The 21,554-nt window shown below is 40.7% G+C and overlaps 1 protein-coding gene across 4 annotated transcripts in view; it reads left to right on the top strand.

Annotated features, from left to right (window-relative positions):
- The first annotated feature begins 9,690 nt into the window (after nucleotides 1-9,690).
- The window catches only part of LOC127655684 (protein kinase C gamma type-like), a 32,884-nt gene continuing 21,020 nt past the window's right edge, over nucleotides 9,691-21,554 (top strand). The window contains exons 1-5 of one of the 4 annotated variants that reach the window (XM_052143614.1): nucleotides 9,691-10,428; nucleotides 11,656-11,922; nucleotides 18,505-18,536; nucleotides 19,398-19,480; nucleotides 21,071-21,182. In XM_052143614.1, the coding sequence (XP_051999574.1) occupies nucleotides 11,693-11,922; nucleotides 18,505-18,536; nucleotides 19,398-19,480; nucleotides 21,071-21,182 (457 nt within the window). In that variant the 5' untranslated portion in view covers nucleotides 9,691-10,428; nucleotides 11,656-11,692. Of the gene's footprint in view, nucleotides 10,489-11,491; nucleotides 11,923-18,504; nucleotides 18,537-19,397; nucleotides 19,481-21,070; nucleotides 21,183-21,554 lie in introns of all 4 variants that reach the window. The other 3 variants (XM_052143613.1, XM_052143612.1, XM_052143611.1) reach the window with 3 other exon arrangements.

The following is a 21,554-nucleotide window of genomic DNA, read 5'->3' as shown; positions in this document are numbered from 1 at the left end:
AAGACCAGACACAAGCGAATTTGGAAGTTTCCATTTTGCCCTAATAGATTCCAGTAATTGGCCAGATGCTGGTCTCAAAAACACAGTGAAAAAAAGAAGGCTGGGGGTTGTATAGATGGAGAATTTCTTTCTCTTCATTAGTGCAATGTCAGGACTAATAAGCTGATGGCATGTGGCCAGCATGAACTCTCTCCGCTTTTTACAGTCGAGAGATCAAAACAAGGTGCACTTTGATGATCAGATCCTCTGAATCTACCTATAAAATCTCTCTCTGTAAACAAATATATCATAAGTTGTTGTCTCAATACTCTCAAAGCCACAAATATGGCATCACTGAACATTGGTGTAAAACATTTATTTAAAAAAAACAGCATAATTTGTTATGCATTTTACAGTCTTTGCCCACATAGCTACTGGTTCAATACAGTTTTCCTTCAAGCAATGAATCCCTCTTATCTGGCGGAGAAATGTATTCAGATCAGTGTTTCTGTGATAGATGAGAATTTCTAAATGTTACGACACATCACAGGGTCTCATGGTTTAGTACCACTGAAACGAATAGATATACTCTTTTGACCTTCATTTATCTGGATTCTTGAGGGGTTTTGCAACTGGAACTTGTTATACCTGAGTAGCTAATTGAGTAATTAAGTTAATTAGAGAGATTAGTTGGCCAGACAGTGCACTCTGTTGGGATGGCCGAATTTCATCAGTGTCTGAATGAGAGTTCCTAAAGAATCCACTCAGCAGTTAAGATCAACAAGCTAGAAATAAACAAAACTATGGGTGTTTGTGTGCATTTGGGTCCTTTTTGGGTGTCAAACTGCCTGTTTGTGTTCAGTAGTAACTGAGTAAATTAAACAGAGTGGCTACCACTTAAGTATAATTTAGGTTTCATTTATTTGTAATAGTTCATACATTTAATAAATAAAATAAATGTATGAAAATGTATGTCCTCTTTAAATTTCATATGATTTCATATAAGGTGAATTTATTTTATTCATTAAAAAAGTGACCATGGATGAACTATGACAAATAAATTAAACTTAAAAAATGGAAAATAAGGTTTTGGAAACAAAATTACTCTTTTGAAATGAGAGTTTGAAACCTGTCAAGAAAATGTCCTGGTCTATTTTACACCTAAATCAAAAGAAAAAGAACCCCCTGTATTTTGCATATAAAAACATATGCCTATTTTGGGGCTATAATGTTTTTTTACATTGTGAAATAATTTTCTTGAAATTTAAACTGAAAAATAATGTAAAAGTGCACTATACAGTATTTGTATTGTATGCAAATATATTTGTATATAACATTTTTGTATTGATTTGGGATTAAATATGGCCAGGACATTGTCTTGACCGGTTTTGTGAGATTAGCACATTTTGGTAAATCATAACGAAGGTATTTTATAAATAGAAGTTTTTAACTCCTGGAAAAAACCCAAGCGTGACTGCTGTGTGCATTTTCCATTCCCTTTTTGATTTGTAACTAGTAGCCCCTAAGAAACATGATAAAACAATTTTTTTAGACCAAATATTGGTTTTCCTAAAAACTTATGTCCACATTATATCAGAAATTATCATAAATAATTCTGATCTTGAATTCAAAGTAAAGGCCAGCATCATCCAACCATATTGAAATATTTTTTTTTTTCTGGTCTCAGGACAGTTTGAAAAGCACTTTATTTTCGTCCTAAATCCATACAAAGCCTCTGAAAGCAACATTTTCCAGCTTTTGGACGAACCTATTGATTCTCAATGTGATAATGCACAGTGAATATATGATATTTCAGCAAAAAGAGCATTTAGTCCACATACGTGGTCATTGTGATTAACAACATGCTGTTTCGCGATAAATCGATGACATTTTAAAAATGGCATATCAGATGAAACTAGAGACTACTCATTTGACTCAAACAGATTTAAAAATAAAAACTTAATAAGGGTTCTTACCAGATGTAGTTTTGTTGCCATTTCTCCAAAGACAAACTAAGATCGGCATGTTGTTTTGTCACATGACTCGGTGCGTCGAAATTAGATCCCTTTAATGACAGCCTAGAGTCTCGTGAACTGAGATCAGTTGGTTTAAATAAAATTAAATCAGCATAGTCTATAGCGAAGCCAAAAACTTAATAGTCTAATTCAAAGGGTCAGAGAGAGGGTGGGAACTGGGCATGCAAAAACTAAATTATGACTGTTTTTTGTTCAAGAAACCTTGAATAATATTATAAGTGGAATTTAAAAGTTCCAAATGAAAAAAAAGTTTTATGAAATCCTGTAAAAAAATTAAAATTCTATCATCCTGCCATTCCTCAGACTCATTCAGTCAGCCTCATCATGCCCATATCTGCCATAAGTCACACAGGAGGTGTCAGTGACTCACTCATGATTTAATGAATGCAGTGCTCATTGTGAAATTGGCTGCCATGTTTCAAGTTAGTTTAACACTGCTTTTGTGCCTCTGTTATCAAGGCTCTCTGGATTTAAACTGCCTCAAACTTTATCAGTGAACTTAGAGGAAGAAATTAGCTGTGAAATGCAGGAACTAAAATGGCAGTCATACAGATAGAAAATAACTCAGTCAGCAGAACTCGACATACTGGCAAATAAAAACAGTGAATGTTTGTGTTTTTTTTTATTTATTTTTTTTATCATGAAATAGACTGATGAATTAAAGATGCTGGTTTTGATCTGGTTTTGGTGTTGATGCTGTGAGAGATTGAGGATAGAATTCCTAAGCAGGATATTCCCTGAAGAAGTCTGTATTTAGTGTGTGTGTGTGTGTGTGTGTGTGTGTGTGTGTGTGCGTGTGTGCGTGCGTGCGTGTGTGTTGGGGCATTTGTAATGTTGAAGTGCATTGGGAAAACATCTCTATGCAGAATCTTTGTATGTAACACAGTCATTATACAATATTATGGCCCTAAAGAGGTAATGGAGGTTTTTTATGGGTGTTCTAAACCTTCTACGAGGTGTTTTGAATTGTGGATGTCTAAAACGCGAAACTACCCTCCTTCTGTCACTATCAAACCTCCAGATACTCAGTGACTATTCCTTTTCTTCCATTTTATTACATTCTCTTTTTTAGTAACTAATCAGCAACAAAAAACATTTTTACGAGCTGGGCATTGTAAAGCAGGCAGAGATAGCACTGTGAAGTATTCACAGCATGACCGCTGCTCTAGTAATTTTGGCTATACTCCACCAAAAATCACTATTTATGTTTTTTAAATGCTATTCAAGTACTTTTTAAGTAAATACTAACGCTATTTACATTTTGTCTACTATCATACTTTCCCCTTTCTGTCACTCAAGCGTTGTGTCTAATGAAGTGACACAAGGTGGATTTCTTTGGGAGTCTCGCGTACCTCTCAACTTGAGAAAAGGCCAAGGAGAAATTGGCAGACAGAATTTGCATGTCCCGCCCCCGGACATACGAGTATAAAGGGAAGCGGGTCTGCGTCTCTCAGTCAGATTTTTTCTTCAGAGCTGAGCAGTTGTGCAACAGCAAGCTGAGTTCACCACTGTTCCACTCACCCCTACTGGCAAGAAGCACTGCTGTTGGATCTATGGTGCGTTTCCAGCTGGCGTTCTCTCTCTCTGCACGCTGTGCAGTACACGTCCCTGGGTGCTTCAACAGTGCTTTCACTGCCTAAAAGAGTGTTTTCCCCTCCTAAAAGTGTTTGTTTTTCTAAAAGAGTTTGAGTTTTCACTCATAAAAGAACAATACACAGAGAGGCGTTGAATGTCCTTTTCAGGACGCGTCTTTTTCAAGATGCCCTTCTGCCTCTCTGTAGTTCCTGGATGAGGTCGATATCTCTCCAATACCAACGGCCACAGATGCTGCCTCATGTGCCTGGGCAGCGATCACACTGAGGCGGCGTTTGTGGATGGTTCATGCACTCACTGCTAGAACATGACTATGGCAGCGTTGCGGTCGCGGCTCTGCTTCCTCAAGGTGAATGTCACTTCAGCCGCCCCCTGCTTGCTCCTTCTACCCACAGAAGAAGGCACATCCCTGGCAACCTTTTTGTGAATATGCTGTCGTGACAGGTTTCACCCAGCGGAGATTAGAGGCTCCACCCCCAGGTGGTCCAGCTGATTTGGGACCAATTCGGCATGGCACAGATAGATCTCTTTGCCTCCCAGGACAACTCCCACTGCCTGCTCTGGTACTCCCTGACAGAAGCCCCCCTCAGGACAGACATGTTGGCACACAGCTGGTGCCAGGGGCTGTGCAAGTACTTATTTCCCCCAATGAGCCTTCTTGTACTGGTGCTGTGCAAGATCAGGGAGGACGAGGAACAGGTCACTTTGTTGGTCCTTATTGGCCCACCCGGACCTGGTTCTCGGATCTTGTGCTCCTCGCGACAGTACCTCCCTGGAAAATCCCCCTGAGGAAGGACCTTCTTTCTCAGGGATGAGGCGCCCTCTGGCACCCGCGCCCAGACCTCTGGAACCTCCACGTCTGGCCCCTGGATGGGACGCGGAAGATCGGAGTGATCTACCACCTGCAGTCGTAGACACGATCAACCAAGCCAGAGCTCCCTCCACCAAGCAAATTTACGCCCTGAAGTGGCACTTGTTTGTGAATATGTGTTCTTCCCTAGCCAGAAACCCGCAGAGGCAGTGCTTTCATTCCTGCAGGAGAGGCTGGAGGGGAGGCTGTCCCCCTCCATCTTGAAGGTGCTCCCCTCCTGGGATCCCTTAGTGGTCCTCTCAGGCCTTCAGAGACCCCCCTTCGAGCCACTTGACTCAGTTGAGCTCAATGCCTTCTCCCTGAAGACGGCCCTCCTGATAGTGTTAGCCTCCATCAAGAGGGTTGGGGACCTGCAAGTGTTCTCTGTCAGCAACACCTGCCTGGAGTTCGGTCCGGCACATAATCACGTTATCCTGAGGCCTTGATCGGGCTACGGTCTGGAGGCAGACCCAGCCCTTTCGTTGCAGTGTCCGGTACGTGCTTTGCGTATCTATTTGGACCGCACGCAGAGCTTTAGATGTTCTGAGCAGCTCTTTGTTTGCTATGGTGGACAGCGGAAAGGAAACAACTTCTCCAAACAGAGGTTAGCTCACTGGGTCGTTGATGCCATCTCACTGGCTTACAAGACCCAGGCCATGTCCACCCCCTAGCAGGTTCGAGCACACTTGACGAGAAGTGTGGCGTCCTCGTGGGCACTGGCCAATGGCACCTCCCTAGCAGACATCTGCAGAGCAGCGGGCTGGGAAACACACAATACCTTTGCAAGATTTTACAATCTCAGGGTTGAGTTGGTCTCGTCCCGTGTTTTGTCAGGTCAGAGAACTCGGTAATGCGGAACAGCCGGTTGTTCCGCTTGCACACAGCGCCCTTCATCAAATCCAGTGCTCCTTTTCTCCCAGGTTAGTGCAGCCGATACAGTTGCTTCTAGCACGCAGCAGCCTGCTTGCACCTGTGTCGGCAGTTCACGTAACACAGACTAATGCGTTGCGTTTTTTGAATGGCACCCCTTGTGTCACTTAATTCGACAAAACGTTGAGTGAGTGACAGAAGGGGAATGTCACGGTTACTGTTGTAACCTCCGTTCCCTGAGGGAGGGAACGAGACGTTGTGTCCCTCCTGCCACGGCACTAGACCTACCACTGTAAACGGCCGTGCCTTATTCTCGGCTCCTCAGAGCAAAAACCTGAGTGACTAATGCATGCCCGCTTCCCTTTATACCCGTATCTCCGGGGGTGGGACATGCAAATTATGTCTGCCAATTTCTCATTGGCCTTTTCTCAAGTTCAGAGGTATGCGAGGCTCCCAAGGAAGACCCCTTGTGTCACTTCATTCGACACAACGTCTCATTCCCTCCCTCAGGGAACGGAGGTTACAACAGTTACCGTGACTTTACTCACTGATCACTTTATTAGGAACACCTGTACAGGTACTTATTTATGTGATTATCTAAACAGCCAATCATGTGGCAGCAGTGCAATGCATAAAATAATGCAGATATGGGTCAGGATTGGAAAGAAAATGTGATCTCAGTTATTTGACTGTGGCATGATTGATGGCAGGCTGGTTTGAGTATTTCTATTTTCATGCACAACATTTATTTAGGTTCTATGGAGAGCCCTCATAAGGATATACACACCAACATGTTTGTGTGTATGTGTGTGTGTGTGTGTGTGTGTGTGTGTGTGTGTGTGTGTGTGTGTGTGTGTGTGTGTGTGTGTGTGTGTGTGTGTGCAATAATATTGGAATTAAAATTCCAAATGTGAAAATGTGTGCTTTCTCTATGTTGGTTTCAAACTCAAAACTCTCTTAAATTAGAATATGTTTTTTGTGAATTTGACTCTTCAAAGTAAATTGTCATTTGCTTTTTACAGGGGTGTCATAAGAGGCTGGAAGGTTAGGATGATTCTAAGGGCCTTGGACAGACAGGGGGTCCAGCAGACTCCCTGAGTCTTCCTGCATTATTTTGTGATAAATGGCCACTTCGCACTGGTTAGCTAAAATGAAGACTGCTCTTACTTGATAACAAAAGTTGATCTAGTGTGTGGGATCCCCCTTAAGATGTTCAGTGGTTTATCACAAAAGCGCTTTTTAAGCACTGAATGCACTTCCCATTTGTACAGCATGGCAGCGCTAAACAGTGAGGCGCAGACCACAAAACCTAAATTAAACTGATCATTTACTACTTTGGAGCACTATGGAGAATGTCAAAATCTCATAAGGCCAGACAGACCTGATATAAACAGCTCTGATGAGGAAAAGATGAGAAGTGCCATTACTGTAGTAACACCAACAGAAGTAGCAGGTATGATTTGACAGAAATGTTGTAGGTTCATAAAACTATAATAATTATAATAATTTTATTTATATAGCATCTTTTAATGATTAAGCACATGGTGCTTCACAAAATATAAAATCAAAAACACACACAGTAAAACTCAACGTGTTCACATAGTAATAAACACAACACACGCAGTAAAGCACAACACATTCACTATTGCTCTTGTCGGGGGGAAATCTGGTTTGATTGCCTTTAAATATTCTAAGAGTTGACTTAAATTAACATTTAAAACATAAAAATTCAAAATGTCCATTAGAAACAAATTCCCAACTCACTAAAATGGCTTGATCAAACATTCTAATATGTATATGTTTATTTATTGTATAGTTATATCTATTAAATGCTTTAAGTTATTTTAATTAACTTTTCAATCTCTTACTAAATGTGCAATCATGCTTATGTTCACATTAATTAATAATGATAACTTTTAATTTAAAAAAGAAAAATGTTTTGAGTTGTGATTAGATAGGAGGCCCAGAGTGCAAAGTTGTGAACGGCACGCCTGGTTATAGCTCTTGTGAAAAAAATGCAAACATAATCAAACCACACTAGCATTCTTTTAGGCAAAGTTAAACTACTGTATTTTATGAAGGCAGATTTTTCCAAAAGATTTAAAGAACATAAGTGTTCTTATGACAAAGGTATTTTTTAAGCCCTCGTGGTGGCGTAGTGACTCGCCTCAATTCAGGTGGTGGAGGACAATCTCAGTTGCCTCCATGTCTGAGACCGTCAATCCACACATCTTATCATGTGGCTTGTTGAGCACGTTGCCGCGGAGACCTAGTGTGTGTGGAGGCTTCATGCTATCCTCCGCGGCATCCACGCACAACTCACCATGCGCCCCACCGAGAGCGGGAACCACACATTATAGTGAGCATGAGGAGGTTACTCCATGTGACTCTACCTTCCCTAGCAACTGGGCCAATTTGGATGCTTAGGAGACCTGACTGGATTCAACTCATGACTCCAGGAGTGGTAGTCAGCGTCAATACTCACTGAGCTATCCAGGCTCGATTGTTTTACTTTTAAAATTTTGCTGAAAAGCCTATAAAAGGGGGTTTAATTCAGGCATAGTCTTAAAGAAAGGTGTCGATTTTGTTTAACATGTGTTCAATGAACTGTTTCTTTTTTCCTGGGCAAAAATTTTGGACATTTTCAATGGTTCTTGGTATGGTATGTGGCAGAAATTAAACATATCTTGAGAAATATTCACTGAAGAAAAAGTGACAACTAGCATTCTATTCTTCAAATATAGTCACTTAGTTTTCTGATTTTACATGATTTACAGGATGAAATTCTGTTTCTTTCCGATTATGCAACATTGTTTAGATGTTTGTTCTAGAAAGGCCATGATTAAACGCTCCGCTATTAAAAAATGACAGGTGTGAAAAGGCTAAACATGATTCATGTCTGGGATTTGTCTCATGGCCATGTTTGTAACATGATACTGATGATGGCCTGCAGTACTGTGATGGCGTACACCCACAAATATGCAGTTTACATGTTTAGAGGAGAAAAAGATTTTGCCCTCCTTTCCATCACATTTTCATTGTGCCCTCACAGGTCATTTGCTCACTAGTTTTGGTTTTATTCTTCAGCCTTATAGAAGTCTTGTTATACTATAGAAGCCCATTGCTGCATTGCACCTTATGTTATTAAGCAAGTGAATTTCACCTGCCTATATGACTGTATACATGACTCTAGATAAATGCATAAGCCCTTGACTTAAAACTGAATACTAAGCCTTCTATGTTCTCTGTGATAATGCTATAATAGCTATGACCAGAGATGTGAAGCTGGCATTGATTTAACAACGCCGGCATTAGGCATGGAAGCTCTAAAACCATTGCTGCCACATGTGCCTTTATCTAAAATTAAGATATAAAACATGTTGACCTACACACCCTCACTCTCAATGACAATGACACACACACATACACCCTTCTAAAGCTCAAAACACATACCTGTCCAATGACACCGTTTTGCTCTCTAACAATCTTGCTAATTATAATTGTTAATTAATTTTCTCACAGTGTCCCCATCAGGAGACTAATAACCTACATTTTACACAATTAGACCTTCAACCTTTTACTCCCTTCCTTTTCCTCTCCTCCTCTCCTTCTTTTTATAGCACATCACCTCCTGGACTGTCTCTCTCTCTTTCTCTTGCTCACTGGATGTTAGTGGGTTAGTGTTATGTCCTCTCTTCCTTTAACCCTTTTCCCCACTGTGGCCGGACCGCTTGCTGTCATCTTTCTGGTCTTCCTCTATCTTTTAATGCCAATGTGTGATGGCCATCTTGTCTGACTTCTCTCTCTCATAAAATGTGACCTGGTTTCAGATGCAGCTGTGATCATTACAGATACCTGTGTGAGTAGGTAACCACCATTGCACACTGTATAATGTTCTATGTCAGTGTTTCTCAACTGGTTTTGCTAACAATGGGCATTAAGTGGTGACATATAGTAACAAAGTTGTTTATTATGCTACAGAAGCCCCGAACTGTCTCTGCAACCGATTGGTTTTCTTTTCTCCAGTTCCCCGCCCCCAAAAATAAAAAATTTAGGAAATTGGTCTGGAAGGCACTAAGACACTTTTACCAAAAAAAATATTTTGGAATTGTAAAGTGTTTAGATTTAATTTGGCTTCGGTGTTTGGTTTCTAAATGTCTCTTGACTTTTGATGGTTTAATTTTCCCTGCTGACAATAATTCACAATCATTGGCAGAAACAATTTTAATCCTCATTGCAAGTCATTGCAACCCCCATTTTTTTCATGGTTTTCAAGCAAACCTGTATGAAAACCAATGCTCTAGATGTTTCTCTTGTCAGGAATGCTGAACATCCTGTCCCTCATTCTCAGCAGTTCTTCTGAGCAGTCGTGCAGGCCTCAAACCTCTTATGTATTAACATAATGGCTGCCAAGTCGCCAATGTATTGAAATATTTTGGTTGAGTGAGAATGGCACAGTTACAGACTGAAGCTGATCATTGATCATTGATCAGATTTAATTTGACCAAACACTCATCTGAACTGGAGGAACTACTGGCTGACACAAGGACGAGTGAATTGGTGGCCAACATCTTCATTCCTTTTTCTCTCTCTGGCCTCTTTCCTCTCCCTCCCATCATCTGTCTCTCTTTCATTCTCTAGAGAGGGGTAACCCAGATTTCAAAAATGAATTGCTGCCTATTTCTCTTCATCTACTCCCTCATATCTTCTCTCTCTCCCTCTCTCTCTCTCTCTCTCTCTCTCTCTCTCTCTCTCTCTCTATCTCTTTCGCTGTCTCACTTCATCCCCTCTTTTTGTCGGTAAAAACAGAGTCAATCTTGGAAAGTGAAAATCGCCTCTTTTTCTCACCCCCTCTGTTTGCTCTCTATTGGATAAAGGAATATACGACTGTGCACTCCTCCTCCATCTTCTATTTTTCCTGAAAAGCTGCTGTATCATCTTTCCCTTCATTCTTCATTTCCTTTTTTGGCATTTGATAATTTTTTTCAGGATTTTTTTTTTGCATCTTTTGTAGCTCTCCTGCTTTTTTCTCTTAATTTTGAGTCAAGGATTGATTGCATAGCATAACAAGTCCTGAGAAGAAGTACAAGGAAGAGAGAGGTGAGGAAGAGAAGAAATCCACCATCATATCAGATCTTAGCCATACTGTCACATACACAGGTAGGCTACTTCTGGTTTCTGTTATTGTTTGTTTGTTTGTTTGTTTGTTTGTTTGTTTGTTTGTTTGTTTCTGTCTTTCTCTTTCTTGTAGTAACCCTTCATAAACTAATTTATATCACTCTTTGTTGCATGTCCTAAATTCTTTGATTTTCCTTTCAAACATCTCCTGCTCTGTTGATCCCCTCTTTTAATTCATGTAATTTTCCTTTTTTCAGTGTCATCTCCTGTTGTTTGATTTGATCCTGTGTGTGTCATCATTCATTTCAGCTTCTCTCAATGTATGCATTCTCTTTGATTAATTTGAGTCTGGTCTGTTCTAACCTCAAATCAGCCAAAGAACAGCAGTTAGCAACAGATATTCATAATATGATCTTTTTGATGTAGTTTGTAGATATACAGGCAGGCGGACGGACTGACGGATGGACAAAGATAGATAGATAGATAGATAGATAGATAGACAGACAGACAGACAGACAGACAGACAGACAGATAGATAGATAGATAGATAGATAGATAGATAGATAGATAGATAGATAGATAGATAGATAGATAGATAGATAGATAGATAGATAGATAGATTGATTGATTGATTGATTGATTGATTGATTGGAGAGATCTTGAGCTTGAAATGGGAAAATTGGTGAGCAGGTGGTGGGGATCTGGCTGACATGAAGAATGTAGGGTGTGTGTGTGTGTGTGTGTGTGTGTGTGTGTGTGTGTGTGTGTGTGTGTGTGTATGTGTATGTGTATGTGTGTGTGTGTTTGTTTGAAGTAGGGCAGAAAGTACTTGAATCGCTAAGCTGTTTTAAGTCCCTATGGAAGTTTCTCTTAGAGTGTGTATTAACCTCTATTTCACTCTCTGTTTCTCACCCTCCCTTCACTCCTCCTGGGAACCTCCTCCTTTCATTTCCTCAACATCACAAACTAAATTGCCATCACTTCTTATTGAATTCTTTCTGCTGCGTTCCATGTTCTAACCTTTTGGGCTTGTGTGTTTTACCAGACTCTCTTCTTCCTTTTATTCTCCCCCTTTATATATAATTTTTTTATTTTCTTTCATTCCTTACATCTTGTAGATCTACCCTGCCTCCTGTAAACCATCTATTACTCTCTCTCTCTCTCTCTCTCTCTCTCTCTCTCTCTCTCTCTCTCTCTGACCTCTCCCAGGACATTACTCTGTGTCTTGTGCTCTCCAACTGGTAGTATGTCTACCCCTGTCTCTCCGTCTCCATCTCTCTCTCCCCTGGCCCTGTCCTCCTCATCTCCCTCCTCCTCCGCACTCCCTTCTCCCCTCTCTCCTCCTCCTAGGCTCCCAGTCTTCCAGAGGAAAGGAGCACTTAAACACAAGAGGGTCATCGAAGTGAAGGACCACCAGTTCACTGCCCGGTTCTTCAAGCAGCCCACATTCTGCAGCCACTGCACTGATTTCATCTGGTACTTTAACATCTTTAACACTTCACTGGCCACATCAATAACTTTTCACTGAACTCTTAACATAATTTTGCTGTAACCACATACTTAAACCTTAACCTTAACACAGCACTGCATTTATATTATTAATTTAATCCTAAATACCTAATATCCATATCACGGCTCATATTGTAATACATAATACTCTCAATACTGCACGGAGCTCTTACATGCAGTTTACATATAATTAGCAAATACTGTACACCAATACATCATCACTGAATATTTATAAGCACCCCTTATATAAAAATTTACAAAAAATAATTAGAACTCTTTATTTATTTCATTTTTTGCTACTATTCATTTTATTTTGTACTAGGTACAAAAAGGCAATCTTACACCAACTTCCAGCAGTGCATACTTCACAATTTAGGACCATTGACATGCATGAATATTCCGTGTTCATCTTTTAAAATGTATAATTGTATATTTATTGTATTTCATTGCACTATAAATGGCATTTCATATATAAATTAACTGCAAGAATTTTCAGCTCACCAACATGTTGTTCTAAAAGCTAAAGCTAAAGCTGTATGACTTTATTCTGTATGGAAAAAGGAGATGTTAGGCTACAACCTCAGTCCCCATTCCCTTTCATTGTATTGGAAATAGCATCAACAACATTCTTAAAAATGTAAAACGTCATAACAGATTTGGAATAATATGAGGGTTAGTAAATGATGACAGAATTTTAATTGTTGGGTGAACTATCCCTTTAACATTTACAATGAGCATACATTTATGACACATACAAGAAAGGGCAGAAGAACACTGTTCCACACACGTGTTACATGATCGTGCTTGTTCTCACAGTTTCCTCCATGCCTCGTAAAACTCGTGCCCTGAGGGGCTTCTTAAATTATGCAGCCCTCTCTGTTTGAGCTGCCATTTAACCACATGCTCCAAAGAACCTGCATGGAACTGCGACCAGCCATATGGCCTATGGATCCCTCCTATACCTCATCTTCATTAGTACAGCTCAAATAGATACTGATAGATGCATTTGTTACTATTCTAATTTATTCTGGCTGTTTCTCTTCAGTTCTATTCCATTTAATTTTCCATTCATTGCATATTACAGTTTATGCAAAGTGTAGTTGTAAATCACCAAGGAGTAAAATCATTCAACTCAAGTAAGATGGCCAAAAACAACCCATGATCTACAAAACCAGAAAGATTCTCACTTTACATGGCCTTCTCGAACAGATAGCAAGCATCTTTACTACAGTTGCCAAGGAGGCCATGGTTTATAAGAGTGCCATTCTCTTTGCATTCCATTGTCCATTGTCAAAAGAGGCCACTGGATCCATAGTATGGTATGCCAGAGACCCTTATTGCAAGCAGCAAGAAAATGTAGCTGCTACTTAAGGACTAGATAATTTAAGAACTCGAGCTCTTAAACATGCGGCTCTGCGAGAATCAGTGAGAAGCAAGGAGCGAGAAGTGGAAACCATTTGAATTTGGCACAGAATTCTACATCACAACCCTTGAATTGTACTTTAGGCAGAAATAGATTGATAATAAATATTATCATATCACTACTTCAGCTCTATTAAATTTGTCATAGTCTACAGGGAAGTGAGAGAATATAATTAATTTTTGTTGCAACTTTTTATATTAATATTTTGTATTTATTGTTTTTACATGTGTTTACAGAAATTCCGTAGTTTCTTTTATAGAAATCATGTTACATCTAACCGTTGTAGTGAATGTGTTGTGAATGAATATGTGTTTACTATGGTCTTGTTACAAATGTCATTGTTAAAACTATAAAATATCATGAATGCATAAATTACAAATGTCAAAAGGGCAAATGCAAGATGCACTTAAAAAAAGAAAGAAAGATGAAATAGAAATGTGTAAATCCTAAAAAAAAATAGGCTAAAACATTTTTGTTTTAGTGTAAGAAAAATAACTGGTTTTATTGCTGTAATAGATAACCTTACTGTTGTTGTAATGAGTAAATTAACATTTGCATCCAACTCAAAATCAATGCTGTAATGTAGAATGAGCATTTTAGTGGGACAAAATATGTCATATTATTGGTCTTTTACTTTTTTGAAATATATGAACACTATCGCTTTAATTATTTGTTTCTGTCTTCGCATTTTCATTTTATAGGCCCCAATATAGCCCTCCATCTGTTTGAATTCAAGAAACGCAAGGTTTGGTCTCACATTCATGACTCGTCAACCTGCTGAATTTATTAACAAACTTTAAAATTATGCAATTCATCAAAGTTGCATCCAGGAAGTTGCAGTAAGCAAATAACACAAATATTGAGTTTTGTGTTTTATGTTCCCCTTCTGTCACTCACTCGACACTGTGTCGATGTAGTGACACTAGGGGTCGCTCTTCAGAGCCTCCAAACTTTGAGAAAAGGCCAATGAGATTTGGCAAGTGGAATTTGCATGCCACTACCCCGGACATATGGGTATAAAAGGAGCTGGAATGCGGCCACTCATTCAGATTTTTTCTTCGGAGCTGAGTGGTTGTGTGTCAGCGAGCTAAATCCCACTGCCGGTCCATTCACCTCTAAACGAAGAAGAATATGTTATTGATATACAGCACATTCTAGCGGCGTTCTCTCCTTCTGCATGATCGGTGCAGAGTATGCCCCTGGGTGCTTCGACAGCGTTAAGAGTGTATTTATTTCTGACAAAAGAGTATATTTTCTCTATTAGAGGAAAACACATTGGCATGAACGTCTTTTTTAAAGATGCCGTTCTGTCTTTGTGTAGTTCCTGGATGCAGTCATTATCTCTCTCTGCCTCCGACGGCCACGGATACTGCTTCATGAGTCTGGGCAGCAATCACGTTGAGGCAGCGTTCGTGCATGGTTCATGTTCTCATTGCGAGAACATGACCATGGCAACGTTGTGGTTGTGGCTTTCCTTCTTCCATGGGAAAGCCACTCCAGCATCCCCCTGTGCCACGCCTTCTACCTACAGGTACGAGGCCAGCTCAGCTGATGCTGAAGGTGATTTGGGGATTTCAGTGGGTGTGCAAGTAAACCCCCGTGGACCTCCCATTCCCCAGCATGCTCGTTTGCCCTCCACAAACTCACCGACCTCAACGACTGGCTGATTCTAGCACACACTCAAGAGTTGCTGTGCGCACACAGGGACCTGGTGCTCAGGCAACTCAGCCGTTTAGGGCTTCGGGTCAACTGGGAAAAGAGCAAGCTCTCCCCGGTTCAGAGCATCTCTTTTCTCGGGAAGTAGTTAGACTGAGTCTCCATGATAGCTCGCCTCACTAGTGAGAGCGTGCAGTCGGTGCTGAACTGCCTGAAATCATTCAGGTGGAGTATGGAGGTCCCACTGAAACAGTTTCAGAGACTCCTGGGGCATATGACATCATCGGCAACAGCCGTGCCACTTGGGTTGATGCATATGACACCACTCAAGCACTGGCTTCAGGCTTGAGTCACAAGATGGACACAACGCCGTGGCACACATCGCATGGCCATCACGCCGATCTGCCGCCACTTCTTCAGCCGTTACAGCAAACATCCAGACTCGTCGGGGTTACGACAGATGCCTCCAAGCTAGGCTAGGGCGCCCTGTGCAATGAACATGCATCCGCTGGTTCCTGGACAGGACCCTGACTGTGTTGGCATATCAACAGCCTCATGTTGTTGGCGGTACTACTCGCCCTGCAGAGGCTTTTGTTGTTGATTCAGGGCAATCGCTTGTTGGTCCGGCTGGACAACATGGCGATGGTGATGTATATAAAACCGCCAAGGCGGCTTACGTCTGAGTCGCATACCACAACTTGCCCGCCGTCTCCTCCTCCACTGAGGTAGCTGCGAGCCACTCACATCCTATGCAGCCTCATTGCCACAGTGGACATGCTGTCATGGCAGGCGACACTCAGTGGAGAGTGGAGACTCCACCCCCCCCCCCCAGGTGGTCCAGCTGATTTTAAGTCGATTCGTCAAAGCACAGGTGGACCTTTTGCTTCCCGGGAATCCTCCCACTGCCCGCTCTGGTATTTCCTGACAGGAACCCCCCTCGGGACAGACGCACTGGCACATAGCTGGCCCCTGGGGCTGTGCAAATACGTGTTCCCCCCTGTGAGCCTACTTGACCCTGTGCAAGGTTAGGGAGGATGAGGATTAAGTCACCCTCTTTGCCCCCATAATGGCCCATCCAGACCTGGTTCTCAGACCTCACGCTCCTCGTGACAGTGCCTCCCTGGCAAATTCCTCTGAGGAAGGACCTCCTCTCTCAGGGACAGGGCACCATCTGGCACCCACGCTCAGGCCTTTGGAATCTCCATGTCTGGCCCCTCGACGGCTCAGTGAAGATTTAAGTGGCCCACCACTGGCAGTGGTTGACAAGGTCACTGAGGCCAAAGCTCCCTCTACAAGGCAGCTATTTGCCCTGAAGTGGCATTTGTTCACAAATTGGTGTTCTTGCCGAGGGAGATGCACAGTTGGTCAGTGCTTTCCCTACTGCGGGAATCATCTTAGGCCACACCTTTTCCCCTCATGTGATCTCTCTTTGGTCCTCCTGGGCCTTCGGAGAGCCCCGTTTGAGCCGCTAGAGTCAGTCAAGCTGATTGCCCTCTCTTTAAAGACAGCCCTCCTGATTGTGCTCACCTCCATCAAGAGGGTTGGGGACCTGCCTCATTGGCCTTTTCTCAAAGATTGGAGGTGTTTGGGGCTCACAAGCGACTCCTAGTGTCACTACATTGACACAACTTCTCATTCCCTCCATCAGGTAATGGAGGTTACAACAGTAACCAAGACGTTTTTTATGTCACATGTTCATCAGAAAAAGGTTGAGAATCACTGCCTTAGGACAATAAAATCTTGATTTGATCTCTGCGATGATCAATAAAGGTGAAGTATGTAATTTCTGCACTACTAATGGGACCAAATGGATTTGCAATAATAAAGTATGTTTTCAAACAGCCTGTACCAGCACTCATCATGCCCTTTCACACTCTCTGATTCCCTATGAACAAATAGGCCATAATAAATAAAAGATGATGAACATTTAATGTTGTAATAAACAAGGCCACTATAGCGTAAACACACAGGACAGAAAGTGTGGCAGAGGAATCGGGTCGTCTGATAACATTGTCGTATTGAACGGCAGCTGGATTTGCGGGGGATCCATCACATGAGGTAGGATGGTTCTTCTGGTAACTAGTAAGCATATTGATACATATTCCGAGTATCATACAAATTTATCTGAAGCTCAACAGTAACTTGTTTGGCAATACCTTGAATGTAGCTTACAAGAAGCAACTCTCCATCAAACCCCAAAAAGTCCTCCACTTTGTAAATGCGATGCTGATGTACACTCTGGTTTTACTCCATTCTCTGTCACTGTGTTTTTTAGCAAGTCTTCTAATTTTGGCAAAGCTAAATTTCTTTTCCTCTGTACACATCTGCTATAGATGTTAATATTCCCCCCACTGAATAAGTATCCATGCCCCAAACTCAAGCTATAGGTTGCGCTAGAAAGGGATGGGTGCAGCTGTGTGGGCCGCTCAAAATGTAAACAACATTGTTTTGATAGTGCCTATAAGGCTCAGTGTTTATACTTTTGGGGGAGGTAAACCCATGAATGGTTTACTTATATTTGTCAATGAACAATAAATGGGAAAGGTAGAATGTATTTTGACATAAAAAAAAGTTACATACTTCACCTTGGATCTGGTGATCAAATCCAGAAATGGGTAGGATGAGAACAAGGAATACTGGGTTTCAAGAGCAGCTGGAAAAACATCGGTGTGAATGAAGTTCAGTTAGGGGTGGCTGACCTCTTAAGAAATTAACATCATGTCCCAGCGCACTAAGAGGATTAGTAGTAATCGTAATAATGATAAATACATAGGGTGATTTCAGATCTAATCTCATCTCAAAAAGTCATCTCAAACTCAAAAGTGGTCTAATTTACTTGCTTTTACCCTACATAAAACAACACAAATCGAACTCTATTGACAGTTTAATTAAACTAGAACAAAAGAGAAAGTAAAATAAATAAGTACAATTAGCAGTTTCTTCTAGTTAATTATTTCTCTCTCATTCCCTTTCTCTGCCTTCCGCTGTCTTTTTGTCCTTGTACTTTCTGTGCCCATATTTTGGAGCATATATTGATGTTGATTGCTCACACCTCTCAAAACCTTTCAACTGGTCTGAAGGACACACATAAAGAGCTGTAGATACTCTCAGATTCGGATTCTCAGCTTATTTCAGAGTGGATCATACCCAGTGTTAGGTGTCAAAGCATCTTGTATTAGCACTCGTGGGATTTATGCTAAGTTGTGTTTTGCATAGCAAAGAGATCAGGAGCAGAGCAACCTGTTGTTATGGTGTATTGGAGAGCCCTTAAATGGCCTGTCGAAATAAGATTTCTTGAAATTACCTGTATCTGTCACATCCTCAACAGCTTAGGTCTACTCTTTGCCCTCTGTAATGATGCATACAATGTACACTACACTACACCACTCCTTCTGATCTCCCCTCTACTTTTCTATGCAATTAAGCAATTTAATTAGATATCATAATGTGAGTTGTTGTCTGTTTTACAGGGGAATTGGAAAGCAAGGATTCCAATGTCAAGGTAATCATTTTGATGCAATGTCAGTGTCAGTTGTTGGTGATGATACACTATATGGCCCAAGTATGTACAGTAGACACCCAAACATCACACCCATGAACATTTAATATTAAACTATGGACATTTAAGGAAATTCAATTAACATTATTTGTGGCATAATGTTGATTACCACAAAAATTTGTCTTGACTCGTGCTTCCTTTTCTTTTAAAAAAGCAAAAATCTGGGTTATAGTGAGGCACTTACAAAAGAAGTTAATGGGGCCAATATTTGGAGGGTTTAAAGAGAGAAATGTGAAGCTTATTATTTTATAAAAAATTCTTCTGTTAAGACTCATGTATTATTTGAGCTTTACAGTTGTTTAATTAATAATTTTACAGATGTTTAGGGTTTGTTGACATTACATCATCATGACAATGAAGTAAAATAATGTTAATACGCATATTGTTTACAACTTGTGACTATACTTTTGAAACCGTGACTATTTTAATATTTATGGATTGGCCCCTTTCACTTCCATTGTATGTGCCTCACTAGAACCAAGATTTTATATATATATATATATTTTTTTTTTTAAGAAAATGTGAGGCATCTCAAAATACTTTTTGTGGTAATCAATATTATGCCACAAATGCTGATGGTTGAGCTTAACTTCTATTGAACCCAGAATATTCCTTTAATAAGGGATTGGTCCTCATGCTGCTATAACAGCTTACACTCCTCTGGTAAGGCTACATAGGGATTTCCTCTTATTCAGACACAAGAGCATCAGTCAGGTCAGGCACTGATGTTTGGTTATATGGCATTACAATTCATCCCAAAGGTGTTTAACAAAAATGGAAGCATATGGGATGTGTTTTTGTTAGTCTGCAGTTTTGTGGTGCACAAACGCTGTCATGAGTTCGTCACATTTACTTGTCCTGGAGCCACGACTGCACCTAAAGCAGAGGTATGTATGACTTTCTTTCTTTGTTGTTTTATTGAATGTACTATCTTAGTATCCATTTACTGTACATAATTTTTTTTTTGCTTTAAACATTTTTATTTTTTTTTTAGCTATCACTTTTATTTTATTTTATTTTATTTATTCAGCTGTTTTTCTGTTTACTTCATTATGCTTTCTCGATTTCATTATGTTTTCTTTTGATCTTCTCATATTTGATTTTATGATATGTTCACCATCTTTCAGCTCTCATTCTCTTGTATCTCCCATTACCCCATTGCTCTCCCCTTTTAAATAGACTAGCATTGCTGGTGTTTGGGATGCTGTTGTCCTTAGCAGGCTTGTACAGTATCTAGCCTATCCAACAAATCTTCCTTGGTCAACCAAAGGCCATACTGGTTGACCTGCAATTTTTATTGGTCAACCAGCTAGACCAGCACCAAACCAGCATACACCAGCCAGGACCAGCATGTAAATTCACAGAAAGTCTTTTCTTCAGTTTCACATTTTTGCAATGCAAACCATTTATTTTTGGCTGAGTAAGCCATATGAAAGTAGGTCTCACCGCCACTATCTTTTTCCTTTCCTGACAATCCTTTTATTGGTCTCTGTCGCATACTTTCTTTAAAATAGAAGACTATCAAAGGGGAAAAAGAAAATCAATTTTCTCTCTGTCTCTTACTCTTGCTATGATAAAACATGCAGGGGAAGTGATATGATGGTGTTACACTGCTACTGACACTCACATAGTAAAGAGTGACTGTGAGAATAAGTGTGAAAGTGAAATGCATGAAATGTGCTTTATTGAAACACACTGTCTTCATTTCACCCTGTCTTTCCTTAGGAGCTTATTTACCTTTTTTTTTTTTTTTTTGCTAGATTTATAAAAAAAATACATTCGTAAGCAGCTAAATAAAATGTAAAATGAAGTAAAGGAGGGAAGGTTGTGTGCAGCTGGAAGGGTAGACATTGATGGCTGTGTGAAAGGTGGATGAGGGAGACTGACAGAGTCAGGAAAGTGGAGAGGAAAATTGCCAGAGGATGAAGAAAAGAAGAAGTCGGCATGCAGAGAGTGAGAATGAGGGGGAGAGGGAGAAAACTGGGGTGGGTGGATAGAGTTTAGGCATATAGGAGGATTCAGTTTTCACAGCTGAGCTGAACTCATACATTCACCACCATTCATCCTTAAAAATATCCCTTTCTAATTGGCTCCCAGTGAAAAAGTCACTTCAAAACGGAGCTTTTCTTCTGGACCCTGCGAGAGAGCGAAAGAGAGAGCTAGAGGGAAAGTAGAGTATGTGTGTTTATTTGTGCATATGCTTTGTGCATAATGACAGATTATCCTATTTCTAGCGCAAAAGACAGCATAAGTGTGTTTCTCATCAGACGCATGATTTAAATGTCCTTCTCTCGCCCAACCTTGAAGAAATGGGATTTTGAATTGCGTACACTTCTGTTTTAAATATGAAATATCATCAAAGTGTTTTTGCTAACAGACTAACAATTTAAAAAATTGAATTTGAGTACATCATTTCTCTCTCTCTCTCTCTCTCTCTCTCTCTCTCTCTCTCTCTCTCTCTCTCTCTCTCTTTCCAGGACCTCAAGAGCAAACACAAGTTTAAAGTACACACATATTCCAGTCCCACCTTCTGTGATCACTGTGGGTCTCTGCTCTATGGCCTCATTCATCAAGGCATGAAATGTACCTGTGAGTCCATTTATATCAAGTTCCAATTGAAAGTTCATTCAAAGTTCACAGTTTTTATCCTGCCAATCACAATGCAAGGACATATAAGCAACTGCTTACCTCACTTCTAAGATCATTCTACCGGCATCCCTTCGTCATCCCAACTTCACTTCCCCTTCTGTCACTCACTCGACGTTGTGTCGAATGAAGTGACACAAGGGGGGTCTTCCTTGGGAGCCTCACATACCTCTGAACTTGAGAAAAGGCCAATGTGAAATTGGCACACAGAATTTGTATGTCCTGCCCCCAGACATACGGGTATAAAGGGAAGCGGGCGTGCGTCTGTCAGTCAGATTTTTCCTTCGGAGCCGAGCAGTTGTGTAACAGCAAGCT

Source organism: Xyrauchen texanus, chromosome 15 (genome assembly GCF_025860055.1).
Source record: "Xyrauchen texanus isolate HMW12.3.18 chromosome 15, RBS_HiC_50CHRs, whole genome shotgun sequence".
NCBI classification, from domain to species: Eukaryota; Metazoa; Chordata; class Actinopteri; order Cypriniformes; family Catostomidae; genus Xyrauchen; species Xyrauchen texanus.
Note: the sequence above shows the minus strand (reverse complement) of the source record. Positions and strands in the feature narration are given on the sequence as shown.